Source organism: Lissotriton vulgaris, chromosome 9, assembly GCF_964263255.1.
Source record: "Lissotriton vulgaris chromosome 9, aLisVul1.2, whole genome shotgun sequence".
Classification (NCBI taxonomy): domain Eukaryota; kingdom Metazoa; phylum Chordata; class Amphibia; order Caudata; family Salamandridae; genus Lissotriton; species Lissotriton vulgaris.
In genome coordinates, this window is record NC_141697.1 from 1,178,179,272 (window position 1) to 1,178,194,936 (window position 15,665).

Genomic DNA, 15,665 nt, shown 5'->3' on the forward strand with positions numbered 1-15,665 from the left:
GCTAAGATTACCAGGTAGTCTTCTTCCTCCAACAAGGATACGACCTCTTGAAGCTTCGTCATCTGGACCCTTTGGGTGAACTTGTTACCAACCCATAGTCATGCTTTATGATCCAAAAAACAATACTCCAGTGTTTGATTCATCCTTCGCTCTCTATTGCCACTCTCTTCAATGGTTCTTGGATCTCCAACTGGAGTCCCTGTTCCTGGTCCTTTTTGAATCTTTGCTACTTGTTGGAATTGTGGGTGTTTTTACAGGAACTATATAAAACACCCATGTCTTATACTGTTTAGCACCCATAGCCGGCACATGAGCCTTAATTTTGGGATTCATCTGTTACACAGACACCATCATCAAATTGTGAGAAAGTTAGGTATTGAGATATACTTTATCAAAAAGAGATAGGATTAGTAGCAATGCTGGATCTGAATTTCATTACAAGAACGGAGGCTACATTATGCAATGACTTTTAATTGCAGATCCAAGCCAGTCGCATCACAATATAAAGGTTCCAATAAGAACACTGAGAAGAAGTAATAGGCAGAACATAGCAACCATCAGCCTCTTTTAAATGCGGCTCCAAGCAGATAAGTAGCTCGCTTCCTTCTCTCTTATTTTATCATTACTGTTAATAACTTTGATATGGTTGTTAATTTTGGGGAGGTTTAATCTATTGGTGGGTTAATCCTCACCTTACATTGTCATTGTACCCTCATATTGCGGTTAGCCCTATTTCATATTACCTTCTGTGGCCTTACCCCACTTCCTACCCTCCCTCCTCCCCGGATCTGCAATTTACGGAGATCCCAACCCTCCCTCCTCTCTCTCTCTCAATATCTGTTGCGATATTTCTGTTGCGATATTTTGTACCTTGTTAAATAACTTCCGAGTTGCCACCTCATTTCCCAACTCAAAACCGAAGGGAAGTTACACCCTTTTAGCACTTTAAAACCCCTCGGAAGCCTCGGAGGTAGCGGACGTAGACTGCGGCCCGCTCTGAGGCCGCATCCCCTACCAGGAAAGAGGGGCCCGGACCCGCGGTAGGCCCGACATGCACTCGTGACCTGGGGCGCTGGGGGCGCCGTTATATGCCCGCAGACTAGGGCGCTGGGCCGCTCACCTTAGCGCTGCATCCAGCCACCTTCCCCTTCACCCGAATGGAGCCCCCTTCTTCTCCGACAATTCCTCTCTGCCGAGAGCAGCGACCACGACGCGCATTAGAGGAAAGTACCTCAGCGAGTCTCACGCTTCGTGAGTGTCTCGCCTAGGGACTTTCCTCTGCCGCCTGACAGTTGATCTTCAGCTGTTTCTACACACCTCGACACCGAGACTCCACCAACAGTTTTGAGCCATTTTAAGCGTCAAGCCCCACAAACGGAAGCCCTAGAGGCCCTTTACCACTGTTCCTGCGCAATTATATCGTTTTTCCTTACAAGATAACATAAAAAAAAAAAAAAAAAAACCCATATAGCCTTTTGCCTAAAAAAAAAAAAAAAAAAGGGGGTTATTACCTAATTTGAGATGGATAATGCTTCTGACTCAGACTCAGAGAGCAATAATGCTACAACCCCTTCCTTTCACAGGGAGGATTTTCGATCCATGATCCAAAAAGAAATGAAATCCTGTTTAAGGGAGACCTTCGCTAATTTTGCCCCCTATAAAAGACCCCTTCTTTCCCAAGAAGAACCAGCTGGTACGTTTGCTGGCCCAAAAACCGGAGCAAAACGCACAAAGAAAAATAATAACATTCCTACCGGAATGCAGGTGAGCACGGGAGGTCCTAGCACCTCTGATATTGTTGGTGGTCTTAGCACCACAAAATCCTTGGGAGGTCCCTACACCTCAAATAATAGAGATGTCTTTTATGACTCACTTACTTCGGGTGCCCCTTGCGGCCCAAATACCTTGGACGCCCTTAGCGGCTCAACACCCCAAAGTGCTCAATACTACCAGGATGGCTCCGATGATGACGATGACATGGATCCAGACGAATACGTCCTGGACCTAGATGACGGGGACGTTGGCACTTTTGACGAGGAGGACGAACTTCCCTCCACATCGAAAGATTCTATCCTAAACCCCCTGGGAGAAGAGATGTTCTCCCCCCTAAACCTAAAGCACCCCCGCTCCACTCTATGGTCTCCACAGGAACACGTATCTAAATTTATCAAAAAATTGATCCGTTTCCCTCTCGAAAGGGGGACAAGAAATATCCTAAGAGCCGAGTGCTCTAGACCCTCAATCGAGGAAAAGGCATGTTATGCCCCTAACATGGATCCTGAGCTAATTAAATATCTCTTTAGACTAGGGCGCGACCCCAGAAAGGGTCTTGAGAAAGCCTTTAAAGGATGCCAGGATCGCTTGTTAGACGTACTTGGCCCTCTAAGCAGGATCCTTGACTCCGCCGAAGAGTGCTACCTCAAAGGCACCCAACTCGATACAGACCTTATAAGGGGTTGGAGTCAAAGAGCCCTCATTCTCCTTGGGAATGCCAACTCCAGCATTAACGCTGAGAGACGTAGACTGATCCTCTTCAAACTAGATCCTAAACTTACAGACATGGCCGACAAGGAACCATCCTCAAACCCAAAAGGCCTGCTCTTTGGCGAAGAGCTCATAAGATCTCTAGGGAGATACGTCTCGACCTTTACTGCACTTGACAAGGCGCAAAAGAATATCAAACGAGTGTTCAGTAATAATGTTTTCGGAAGGGCCGGAAGAAGGGGCCTTTCTTCCGGCCGATTCAACCAGAGGCCCTATCAGAGATCACGTCCTTATGGAAGAGGCGGACACCAAAACAATTATAACAACGGCTTCTACCGTGGAAGAGGAAACAGAGCCAGAGGTGCGAGATCACGAGCCTCCTTCGCGTCAAACCCTCCAAGTAAGTCTCCAGCTTTCACCTCCCCCTTCTACCCTTCCAAAGGTGGGAGGGAGACTCAGCCTTTTTTCAAAAAAATGGGGAGAAATAACTCAAGACCCTTGGGTCCTTTCCACAATAACAGGCTTCATGATAGACTTCACTCAAACTCCTATTCAAACCTCTCTACCAAGAGATATTCCTATTTCATTAGAAAAAGAGAAAATAGTCGAGGAAGAGATCCACTCTATGCTGGAGAAAGGGGCTATAATAGAAGTCCCCTTAGATTCTCTAACCTTCATAAGCTCCCTGTTCCTTGTGGAGAAAAAAGGAAAAGGTTGGAGACCGGTTATAAATTTGAAGGGTCTCAACAAATTTCTGGTCTACAGGCACTTCAAAATGGAAGGAATACATCTCCTAAGAGACCTCCTCCAAAAAGAAGACTGGCTAGTAAAACTAGACCTGAAGGATGCCTACTTCACTATCCCGATGGCGGAGATACATCAACCTTACTTACAGTTTCTCTGGAAAAACCATCTATATCAGTTCAAGGCCCTCCCCTTCGGACTTTCCTCCGCCCCTTGGTGCTTTACCAAGGTAATGAGGGCAGTAGCCTCCTTCCTAAGAGAACAAGGAATTCGACTTATCATCTACCTCGACGACATTCTGATTTTGTCTCAAGACCTATCCCAAATTCTTATAGACCTGGAAACGACTATGAACCTGTTAGAAAGTCTAGGCTTCATCGTCAACAAAGAGAAGTCTATTCTAACCCCCTTAAAATCTCTGGAGTTTTTGGGTTTCACCCTAGATACTTCCAAGTGTCTACTCCTTTTACCCCCTTCAAAAATCTCGAAGATCAAGAAGGAAATTCGTCATGTCCTAAGGCAGGAGGACATCCCTTTAAGGGAACTGGCGAGACTTCTAGGTCTCTTATCGTCCTCCATCCAAGCGATTTTCCCAGGTCCCCTGAATTATCGGGCCCTGCAAAGGATAAAAGGAAGGGCGTTGAGATCCGGTCTCTGGTACGAAGACCGAATCTCCTTAGATTTAGAGGCCAAAGTAGAACTGAACTGGTGGTTAGAGAACCTAGAAGCTTGGAATGGGAAAGCAATTTTCGGTTCAGAACCGGATTTTGTCCTGGAATCAGACGCTTCCCTCCATGGCTGGGGTGCTTGTTTCCTAGACCAGAATACGGGTGGCATCTGGTCTCAGGAGGAGTCATCTCACCACATCAATTTCCTGGAACTTACTGCCGGTCTATACGCCCTTATGAGTTTCAAGCACTCAATTCAAGGGAGATCGGTTCTCCTGAAAATGGACAATATTTCAGCAGTGGCCTACATCAATCGCTTGGGAGGTACCAAGTCTGCCGACCTCTCGAACCTAGCAAGGAAACTTTGGATGTTCTGTTTAGAACACAAAATCGCCCTCAGAGCGGAATACTGCCCAGGGAAGTCAAACATTTCTGCCGACTGGAATTCCAGATTCCTTTTAGACTACAGCGATTGGAAACTGAACGTCGCTGTCTTCGACTCACTAAATTCCTACTGGGGTCCATTCGAGATAGACCTGTTCGCGAGCCGTCTCACCTCTCAAATAGAGCGTTATTTCAGCTGGCTGCCGGATCCCGGCGCACAAGCAGTGAACGCATTTCTCCAACCCTGGTCAGGGATCAATGCTTATGCCTTTCCCCCATTCGCAATGATCCAGAGAGTCCTGCAGAAGGTGAGACAGGACAGATGCTCCCTAGCCCTAGTAACTCCCTTCTGGCCATCACAGGCGTGGTTCCCCACTGCTCTGGAACGGACCGTCGAAGCTCCATTTCTCATTCCTTCCCTGAAAGATCTCCTTACGGACGTAAACGGGGATCCTCATCTAATGACCCTATCAGGGAGTTTGAACCTTCTTGCCTGGAGAGTGTCAGGAGATCTAACGAAGTCTCAGGACTTTCGTCATCAGCTTCTACTCTCCTCAGAGAGTCATGGGCACCAGGAACCCACTACAGATACAACAATATCTGGAAATGCTGGTTTCGTTGGTGCTTGGAGAGGGACTTGGATCCCACTCAGGCACCTATTGTTGATATAGTGAATTTCCTCGCTGAACTCTTCGACAAAGGATTGAGTTATAGATCAATAAACTGTTATAGGTCGGCCATCTCTGCTGGTCATGCCCTTATTAACGGCAAGTCTATCGGCAAAAATGTTATTGTTTGTAGAGTGATGAAGAGCATTCGCATTAGAAGACCCCCAAGACCAAAATATCACTCTCTCTGGGATGTGAATTTAATTCTAGATCTTTTCACTTCCTGGCCGGAGAATTCTCTTTTGAACAGAAAACTTCTTTCTTTTAAACTCGCAACTCTCCTTTGCCTCATTTCCTGCCGTAGAGCTTCAGATGTTAAGGCTCTAGAGATCTCTAATAGATCTTATAACTTATTTGGAGTCAAATTTGGAATCTTTAGAAGAACTAAGACCATGTCCGATTCAATCTTCTATCCCAGTTTTGGTCCGCCCCCAAAACTTTGTGTCGTTGAATGTATGAAGGCTTATGATAGGACAATGTCTAACCTTCGCCCCCTTAATGAGAATCAGCTCCTCATCTCCTTTATTAAACCTCATAAGGCTGTTTCTTCTACCTCGATTGCCAGATGGGTTAAATCTACTATGTCCTTAGCTGGTATTGATACATCTAAATTTCAGGCCCATTCCGTTAGAGGCGCCATGGCAAGTAAGTCCCTTTGGTCCGGAGGTAAGCTGGATGATATTCTTAAAGCTGCCGACTGGTCTAATGCTAATACCTTTGCAAGACACTATTGCAAACCTATTGATCACATGTCTAATGTAGTTTTACATGGCTACCAACATGCATAATGTAGCCTCCGTTCTTGTAATGAAATTGCGATTCTCCTATTAACATGCCTAGAGAATCTAGATTTCATTAAAGACACAGAGGCTCACATTATCCCACCCATCCCTCCCCTGTTTGGGTGTGGATATATAATTTTTATTCTAAGTATGACTTAATATGATTTGTTGTATTTATGCTTATACTAAAATGTTGTTTATGACTATTCAATTCCTTTTCAGGATTCGTTTATTTATGATTACCCTTTTAGGATACAGTTTTCATTGTCTCCTTTCTTTCAGGTAATCCTTCCACCTAATTTACGTTGGATGTTCCATCACCTGAAGTCCGTCCGGTGGATTTCTTCGTTTATCTTCTACTTCGAAATTTCTGGAATCTACTACATCTTCTTTCTTCGCCTGATTTAAAAGAGGCTGATGGTTGCTATGTTCTGCCTATTACTTCTTCTCAGTGTTCTTATTGGAACCTTTATATTGTGATGCGACTGGCTTGGATCTGCAATTAAAAGTCATTGCATAATGTGAGCCTCCGTGTCTTTAATGAAATCTAGATTCTCTAGGCATGTTAATAGGAGAATCGCAATTGTATTAAACCTGCATACAATCAAGGATTTAAACACTACAGAATCCACACAACACTAAATATTTTATCATTTATAGGCTATGTAAAGGATTGGTGAATAAATGAAAGCCAAAATGGCATCCATGCGACAATGCCTTTGGGTACTGTTTCAAATAGCTATATATATATATGTTCCAAATTACTACCTCCCCTTCCACAAGAAATAAATAATTCGCACAGAAATGTGCAATACATTTACCAGCAGAAGTAGCTCTTACCATGAATTGTTCATCTGTAAACAAAGGTTTGCCAGTTACTTTCTTGAAGCGTTCGTTTGGAAATCCACAACTCTGATCAGCCAAAAACTCCTGTACATTATTTTGCCTATTTGAGAAGGATAGAAAAAACGGATATGAAACAAGTTTACGGATTTAATTTACAGACAGATTTCGATATGCAACGCAAGACCAAATGTTAACTTCGAGTGAAGAAATATATTACGCTGCTCTAAATGCAAAATAATATACTCACTATAAAATATAAACAAAACAACAGAAAAAACAAGATAAGCTTTTCAGTCGTTTATGTCACACAATTAAGATAATCTAGCACGGCTGATAATGGGGGAAGGGTCAAATCAGGTGAACATGACAGACAGCTAGAGTAGCCCGTCAGGAGCTTGTCACTCTAGGGTTGGATATAATATATTTCCTTTTACTTTTATAACTACACATTGGTTGATGAAACGTCACTAAAGGAGGATAAGAACAGCCTTCAAAGTATATTTTAAGACAATTGATGCCCCCACCATGTATGTCAAAGACCTGGTCACTGGCAGCCCAGGAGCTGCAGCAGGATCAGCAGGCAGCACAGTACGTTTCCTTCAGGGGAAAACACTAGCATAGTTAGTACAGATGTCGCTTGCATGTGGACATTGATACTGAGCACTCTATACACAGCCCAAAAAACACTGCTTCAGACCGCATGATTGGATATCACAACTTGGTGAAGGGGTGCTAGTATTTAATAAAGGACATCTGAATGAGAAACACTGTAAAGTTTCTCACTGATGAAGGACTCTCGGTGGAGAAACCATTAGGTGGGGGTATATCATTCTAAAGGTAAAGCTTCAGTATTTGCATATTTTGGAGAGCTGAGAACATCTTGAAGCTGCTGATGGGGAGGCTCTGGGTTCAATACACCTTATAATGTACCAAGACAAATTTACTTTAAATAGACGGAGACAGTAGCAGTAAAAAAGTAGAGGGAGTTGCAATACTAACATGGGGTACCTGGATAAAATGGAAAAGTCAAACTGCTGAAAAGAGATAAATCCCTACATAAATATAAAGTTCATAGAAGCTCCAAATACAGCACGTAAAGCCCTGAGGAAGGGGTGCTGTTTTGGGGAGGACAAATTTGTAACAAGGTCAGATACAAGAATAAAAGCTACACCCTAGCTAAGATTATTATGTAAAATCCATCCAGAAAACAGAAGTCAGTCAAAATGGCAGAGACAAGAAGGAACAGAGGTGATCCTCAAAATAAATATCCCATGTACAGGAATGGTACATCTAGTGGGTCACTGTGGAGGTAGACTGTACACAAAACTTTTATCCCAGCACTAGAGACAGTAAATAGATTTGTGGATATTTTACCGGGGAATTCAAATCATAGCACTGACAACCGAAATTATAGTCTCTGTGACGGATGTGGATACAAGAAACGGTCAATAATGCACAATGTGCCCAACCTTTTTACAGGACATAGCATGTCCTTTTAGAAGCCCCCTCACTCACCAACCCAGTTGGTGACATGCTTCATCATTGGGGTCCCACCCCGCAGGCCGAGTGCCAGCAGGGTGTGCTTCGACACCCGACTACAGTTGAGCGGGTAATTTTTGCTTTTTTAGCTGTGCAGTGATAATAAAAGGTGAAAAGTGATTTAAAAAGGGGCCAATGCTACTCACTTCAAGACTTTATTCCTGAGTGATTGGGCACCCTACAGGCAAACTGTGACAGCTATGTCCAATTAGGTAGACTCCGGTGTTCAAGACGTGTAGTGTTTTAAAATAGCGACGTGTGCTATGTATTTTAAAATAAAGGTCTACATGTTTCAACCATCTTGTTATTGTGGGTTTTCGTCAGGACCAATGTGCGTGACCTGGGTGGTACGGACACGCTAAGGTGCGCCCTGTCCAAGATCACGGAAACTGGAACCACAAACTTGTCATTATCGGTTGGAGGACAAAGCGGCTTATGGAGATGCTTCAAAAAGCTAGAACGTGGCTTTAATGGCAGCCAAAGTTTTTTTATGAGAAAAGAACCTCCAAAGCCTCTAATAGTTCTAGGGAGGTTTTTAAAATAGTGAAAGGGTTTTTAATCACAGACTGTCTACAGCAGCAGATTTTTTATCATTTTTTGGAATGAAATCCTTAAGATTAAGGCTAGTTGGATCAACAGGTCCATGATGAATAAGTGCGAAGAGTGTACACATTCCAGCTCTGACCATGTCCAATCCTTGCTTTACTTTTATAATCTCATCTCTCTGAAGGACTCTGTTACCTTGGAAATGAGGTCAGGATCACCAGGTGATTCAGGTCTACAACTGCTGTTGGCAGTGGCGATGGAGGTGGATAATCCAACAGTGAACTTTGAACTCCATTCTAACTGTCACGGTGCCTTTCAGCTGGAAAAAGGCTAAGCGTATTTCTCAGTGACAGAAAAGGAGCCATCAGATCTTACTGTATTTTCTAGATCTGGAACCATTTCTCTCCTTAGGGTGATTTTCAAGTGCCTCGAGAAACTGACAGACAGTTGTCAGATTACTTGGAGGCCAATAATTTGTTACACACTAGTCAACTGGATTTTCACCCTAGACATAGCACGGAGACAGTACTGCTGGAAGTGTCTGAAGGCATTACATTAACTCTTAATCAGGGTGGTAAGGTGGCATGGATTCCATTTGATCTCTCTTCTGTGTTTGATACCTTGCCGCATGTGCTTATTCTGCAACGCCTTCAACATCTTAGAATTAATAGTCTAGCATTAGATCAGAAAGAATAATTTCTGGAAAATAGTGGTCAGTAGAAGTCTGGATGTTCCTTTTTTGTCTGTATCAAAGCCTCTCTCAATTGCGGTGCCTCAGGGCTCCTCCCTTAACTATACCGTTTTTATTGTCTTCATGGCCCCTTCAGCTGTTTTGGTAGAATCTTTTGGCTTTCAGGTTGTGTACCATGGCACCAGCTTCTTTTCTCTTTCACAAAAAGAGGGTGTTGTCTACTGTTGTCGTCTGAAGGCTTGTCTCACTGCAGTCTTTGACTGGTTTCATACCGGTTACTTCTATGTGATATGGAAAAGACAGATTCTTTAATGTGGGTCCTTCTATGAGAACTGGAGGCTCAATTGTAGGGCAGATCAGGCCCCATCGCCGCCATCACAATAAACAGTGGTTTAAAAAAATAATCTAGGAGTGAGGTTTGACATTTTATCCTTTCAACTGCAGATATCTTTGGTGACGAAAACATGCTTTGGTCCCCTACAAAGTAAAGAAATGTGTATCTGTTCCGCCATTGTCCCCTTGGAAGACTGTGGTCCATGCCCGGATTACATTTCTGCTGGACTATCCCAATGTTTTATATCTGGGTCTTCCCAGCTATCTGATCACAAGTCTTCAAGTTGTTCAGAATGCTGCTGCCGCCCAGCTCAGCCTGTCTCAGACACCTTTGTCACCTCACTTGTGCTCTTCACATTGCCTACCAGTAAAAAAGAGAATCCTGTTTAAATATTTAGTCATAGCTCATCATGACTTGTCCAGGACTGAGCCCCCTAATTTGATTTGGAGGCTCTGTTTTTATACTGCAACTAGGGCTTAAAGTACTTCTCCATTAGAAGGGGCGGACACTCATTCTCCTATGTTGTGGGAAGGCCTGCAATCAATTTCCATTTGAACTTTGCTCGCTTGATTCAGAGTCCTCCTTCAGAAAGAAATTAAAACCCTGATTATTTGCTCTCGATTAATAATCCTCTTGCTATCCGTCATTAGCACCGGGATGCTCAGGAACCTCTGAGCGCTTTATAAAATAGTAAAAAAATGTTCAGGTAGGCGATCCTGAAACTTTGATAAATCTGGGCCCTAACCTATTGGTATACACTACCTCTATTATTATGGACATTGACTAATATTCTATTGAATATTAACCTAGAAATATCACTAAAAACGCACTTATAAATTTGCATATCTTGGATCGTTTATAAAAGATATTGGCCTGTGTAAGTTCTGGTTTATGAGAGCCGGCACTTTAAGAGGACACTTTCAACATAAAAAAATATGGACACCTCCAAGATAGAGTATTTTGTAATCGAAAGGAAGAATTCAATCAAGGTAATTGAGTAAGAAATCTATCTGCACTCCTAGGTTATCAATTTGCAATTTCATTGAGAAAAGCTTAACCAATCAAAAACACTAGTTGAGGGAAAGACAATGGACTGAATTTATTTCTAGATTAGGAGGAGACGAGTACTAGAATGAATATAGAAGTGGTTTTGTTAATTGAAGTTGGGATCTTAATCCATTAATATGTTGTCGGATTCAATATAAAGCTTTTTTTGAGATAAAGGATTGGTATATCTGCAGGCATATGAATAAGCAAACATTTGCAATGCAATAGGTCTTGCATTTGCAAGAGTTTAGGCTGCTGGTATTGTAAATGACAAAGTTTTAGTTTCAAAATACGTTTCCAGGATTCTCCTTCTGAATGTAATTGCCTTAAATCCTATATTTAGGGGAGGCTTTTCGCGAGGTATTGAACCCTTTATATCTCAGTTAATTAACAGTTGGGGTATGCAAGTAACTCCTCCATTTCTCAGTGCTCTTCCATTAATAGATATGGTACACAATTCCAGGTGGTGATTTTTAACATTTATTTAAATGTCCGGTATTCATTACAAAGTAAGGTACAATAGAAGATATTCAACAGCAGACACGAGTTTCGGCCTACAGGGTCAATCAGACCAGGGCTTCCTCAAGGCTCATTTTCCGGTATAGCAGACAAGCCCAAAATCTTGAGAACTTCACGTTCGGAGCCCGTAAAACATGGATCATAAATGTGACCGTGACATTTCAGCATCTCTAACTTTTCTTGAATCAGTAGTAAAAAAAAGCCAGTTGGTATCGAGACATCACACAGGCAGAGAACTGACCAATGAGATAACATACACAACAATTCACTTGCTTAAAAGAACTGACTTCCATCTACTATTTCAAATTCAGGTTCTGGCAGACTTCTCTTTTCTTTCACCTGCCCGAGGCCGTTATTAAAGCATTCTTGGATGGTACTTTAGAATAATGGCCACAGCTCAGAAGATCCAAGTTCTTCTTTTGCTTGGTGGATTTTCCGTAGAATTAACGGACAATCATTTTCATTGTTTTGCCAATCATTGTTGTAGGTGGTTGCTCTTCCTGCACAAGTCACTGGCTGGACTCTAAGTATTCTTTTATTCTTGTTGCTTTTCTTTCTGAGCACTGTCTGCAAGTTTTGACACTTATGAACAAGAAATCAGTAATACTTTTTACAAATGGAAAGACATAGTCACAATCAAGTGCTATGTGAAGTGGATAGGTAATGATAGTGAATTATATGCCATGCATTAAAATACGTGTGTCCATGAAGTGATTGGACTGAAATAAAAGCGAATGGGGAAGTGTAAAAATCAAACATAAAATTAGAGAATGTTACAAAGACTTACACGTGTAGATTGCTAAAATGTGATATAGTATTGGTGCTGGCATTAGACGTCAAGCATTAGAGATTTATTATGTCTGATAATTGTAGCAGGAAAGTCACCTCTAGTTGTGATACCGATATTAAAGAAAAAGTAAGTAGGCAGAAATATTTATGTTCATATTATATACCTTTCATACTAATAAAACCAAGTTTTTCAAAATCAGCTCGGGGTAAATGAATCTTGTGGCACAAGGATGATTATGTATATATAATTTTTTATTATAATTCTCCATAGTATCCTACGAGTTATTGCTTCACTACCCCCCAGCAATGCTCAGTGTCGCTGCTCCAGAAGTCCCAGACATTATGGACACTAATTTGGTAGAACAATACGTAATAACATCACTGGTTTACAGTATTGCTATGGGGTACATAGCAGCATGTTAGAAAATAAAAGTGAGTAACATGAGGACATTTGTTATCCCCCATAGCTCAGGACTGGGGATCTTTTCGCTTTTCAAGTAGCTCATAATTTTCCTAACAGGCAACAGCGGGCACGATGATGAGGTGCTCTGCTAATTTTAATCTAGGTGGTGGTGCCCAACCGGTTTTAAAATCGACTGTGGGGTCTTTGGAAAAAGTGTGTCACTGAGTATTAGTTAGGTGAACACAGATTGTCCAACCTTATTTCACGTAGTGTAGTATATAAAAAAACTGCGACGGAAAATATAGCGAGACGCTCTGCTGGTTCTTGCTCTAAGTTCTGGGCACAGTATGTTATTGATTCTCGCTTTAGGGCCCATGACAAGTCAGCATTTTGATATGAAATCATTTTGGGCAGGTTAGAGTAAAGTTAAGGAGACCCGTAGGACCTGTAAAACTGACTTATTGGTAGTCTTTACGGCAGCATCCCCCTCCATGTGATCCGCAAGTGATGTATGCGCATGGTGTGCTAGCGCCATGATTTAATATCTAACATGCTTGACACAGAGTGTTTACCCAAGTATGAAACATAGCTGCTATCTTTGAGAGGTGAATTTACGGCAAAGAGTACCTTTTTATATAAAACACTGCAGGTATTAGGCAAAGATTGTATCCTCAATTCATTCTAAAAGGAATTCTAATGTGTGGATGTTAGCTAGCAGAAATTCGGTTTGATTACATCAGCGTTTAGCATTATACCCGAGGGTACAATAAGAGCTTTGTCAGCATTAATAACAGCATTGCTCTGATAAAAGGAAGCCGCCATCTTATAATGATCATTTAGAAAATCAGCATAGATAGATTCGCTGGTGGAAGGACGTGTATTCATTAAGAGTAAATAGAATGTTAGAATTCATTTTTATTTCTAAGGAAATATACACACTAAGTAATTAGTGATGGATTAAGTGGGATAGATCAAAAGCAAAATAACAAAAATGGACCTTAAAGGAACACAGTAGGGAAGCATAAAGGGATGGTTATAGTTCCTTCTCGAGCAGAATGTGTCTATCCTGATTTGACTAGTTCAAGCTATGTAGATAAAGAATCAGATCCAAGTTATTTGTATTTTAGTGTGTACTTCTCACCCAAAAGAGTATAGCTACCCATTTTAGGCATGTGGAGAATATTTGACTACACCTTAGGCTTAAAACCAGAGATGTGTAACCACTCAGGACTCCTTAGGCGCGTGTCCATTGCCAGCTCGCTGTGTCTGCAGCGTCAAGTGCTGACTTAAGGTAGGAGCTGAAGATGTTTTTCCCCCTTCGATTAAGCTCTCTGCAATTTTGTGGAAGTATCCTTACTGGTGAGTTGATCTTTCCCGGTAGGAGGTGAAGTTTCTTTGGCTCCGTGTTTTCTTGGTGTGGGAGGTTTGGCCTTTCAAGTGTCTATACTCTTGCTTGAAGATTTGAGCTTGGGTGTGTGGCACTGTGGGTTTAGGGTCTTGTCTGCAGTGCTCATCAACCTTTTATGAGGTATCGAGGGTGACGTCTCAGTGTTCCCCTTGAGATTCCTCCTTCAACACTTCATGGGAGAAACCCATTCCATCCATCAACAGAGCACGCCTTCTCTCTTTTTGCGACTTAGATAGGCCCATTAGGTTTGTAGCTGCACAATTTACTATGTGGATTTGGTCCCTTTGTACCAGAGTTTTCGTTCAAAATAGGAACATGGGATAATTCCTCTGACTTCGGGTCTCTTGCGAGGAAGAATATACAGACTGGGTTACATTACTCAAAGTCAACTTTTCAATGGCAGTTTGGGGAAAATTTGAGGAGCGTGCTCGTAATCTAAAAGGATAGAAAAGAACCCTAGAGATCCCACCTCGACTAGATACCATTCTCTGACTAGCCAAACCAACAAAACCTAAAAAGCTCTCTCCAGCTTAGAGTCCGGATCTCTATTATTCTCTCGAATGCTTTAAGTTGTTCAAGGACTTTGATAACCTTTGACAGAAAAATATTGTGCGCTCTCATGATGGACCTGTACCCCCAAAGGCTGGAATAAAATATAAGATGGTGGGCACGCACATGGGTTTAGTGGGATTAATGTCACTGTTACACAGGGGCTCCGCCTACATTGACTCCCACCAACAGTTCAGAAAAGTTTTAGGAAAACAAACCCTTCCAGATCCAAACACTCGGTGTCAGAATTGTGCAAATAGTATGAAACTAGAAGAGATTTTATTTTGCAAAATATTAGATTACCACTGTATACAGAGATAGTAACAGGAAATAGTAGTAATCAGTCAGAATTCTCTATCGCAGTAGGTGCTTGGACTGAGGCTTCAGAATACCAGTGCTCTTTATCAAATGGCCTTTGACTTTGTTTCACAGAATTATTGGCATTCTTCCCAAAAAACAAGACCTCTTAAGTAATTATGCAGACGTATTACTACAGCATGCTTGCAGCAGGAAGACAGAAAAGCTCTTAACTTAGATATTTCTATTTCAAAGTTAGATCTACCCTATTTTCACCAGGTATATCTGATTTTCACCACTCCATTCATACACTGGTTATTCACCCTGCCAACACATGGGAAACACAGTTTTGCAAATTTTCCCTTTGTTCTTACTAATACTGCACTTGCCTTTACACAAAACCATTATCTATACATTCACTGGCTGATTGCCCAAGTACAATTAAAACATCATGGTCTCATACTTACCAGGTCACCTTCAGCTCAATGTAGCAGAGCAAATTCTTCTTTCCGTGACAGACTTCACAGTTTACACGACCCTGGCCACTACAATTGGAGCAGCTGCAAATTAATAAATAAAAAAATACATTATAAAAGTTATACTGCAAACAAGGCTGTAAGATTGAACCATGGAGTAAATATTATTGATGCCTTGGAGCCACAATCTTCAAACCATGCAAAGCACCGCCTTTAGGAAGCTGTCTCCTTATATAGTGGACCAAAAAGAGGTACTCTGTGTAAAATGAGGTACTCTGTGTAAAGGGTGATGATAACCAAAATGCTCTTTTGTGGCAGTGTGGGCGAGCAGTTAGGCTTATTACAGGATACTGCTAAGCATGTATTATACACACTATTGCACACACAAAGGGAGTACATGCCTTACTTAATAAAGAAATCGGACACCCATTTATCAAAAGAAAACTTTTTTTACATGAATTTTGATATCAAGATCGGAATCAGGAAAATAC

The 15,665-nt window shown here is 41.8% G+C and overlaps 1 protein-coding gene and 1 pseudogene across 1 annotated transcript in view; both read right to left on the bottom strand.

Moving 5' to 3' along the window:
• Positions 1–15,665, bottom strand: part of LOC147692973 (protein SSUH2 homolog) — a 233,669-nt gene that overhangs the window by 62,373 nt on the left and 155,631 nt on the right. Inside the window, exons 10-11 of the mRNA XM_086939221.1 lie at positions 15,166–15,258; positions 6,571–6,676 (exon numbers count right to left, since the gene is read on the bottom strand). Coding sequence (XP_086795347.1) covers positions 6,571–6,676; positions 15,166–15,258 — 199 coding nt within the window. The remainder of the gene's footprint in view (positions 1–6,570; positions 6,677–15,165; positions 15,259–15,665) is intronic.
• Positions 11,316–13,266, bottom strand: LOC147692974 (SRR1-like protein; annotated as a pseudogene).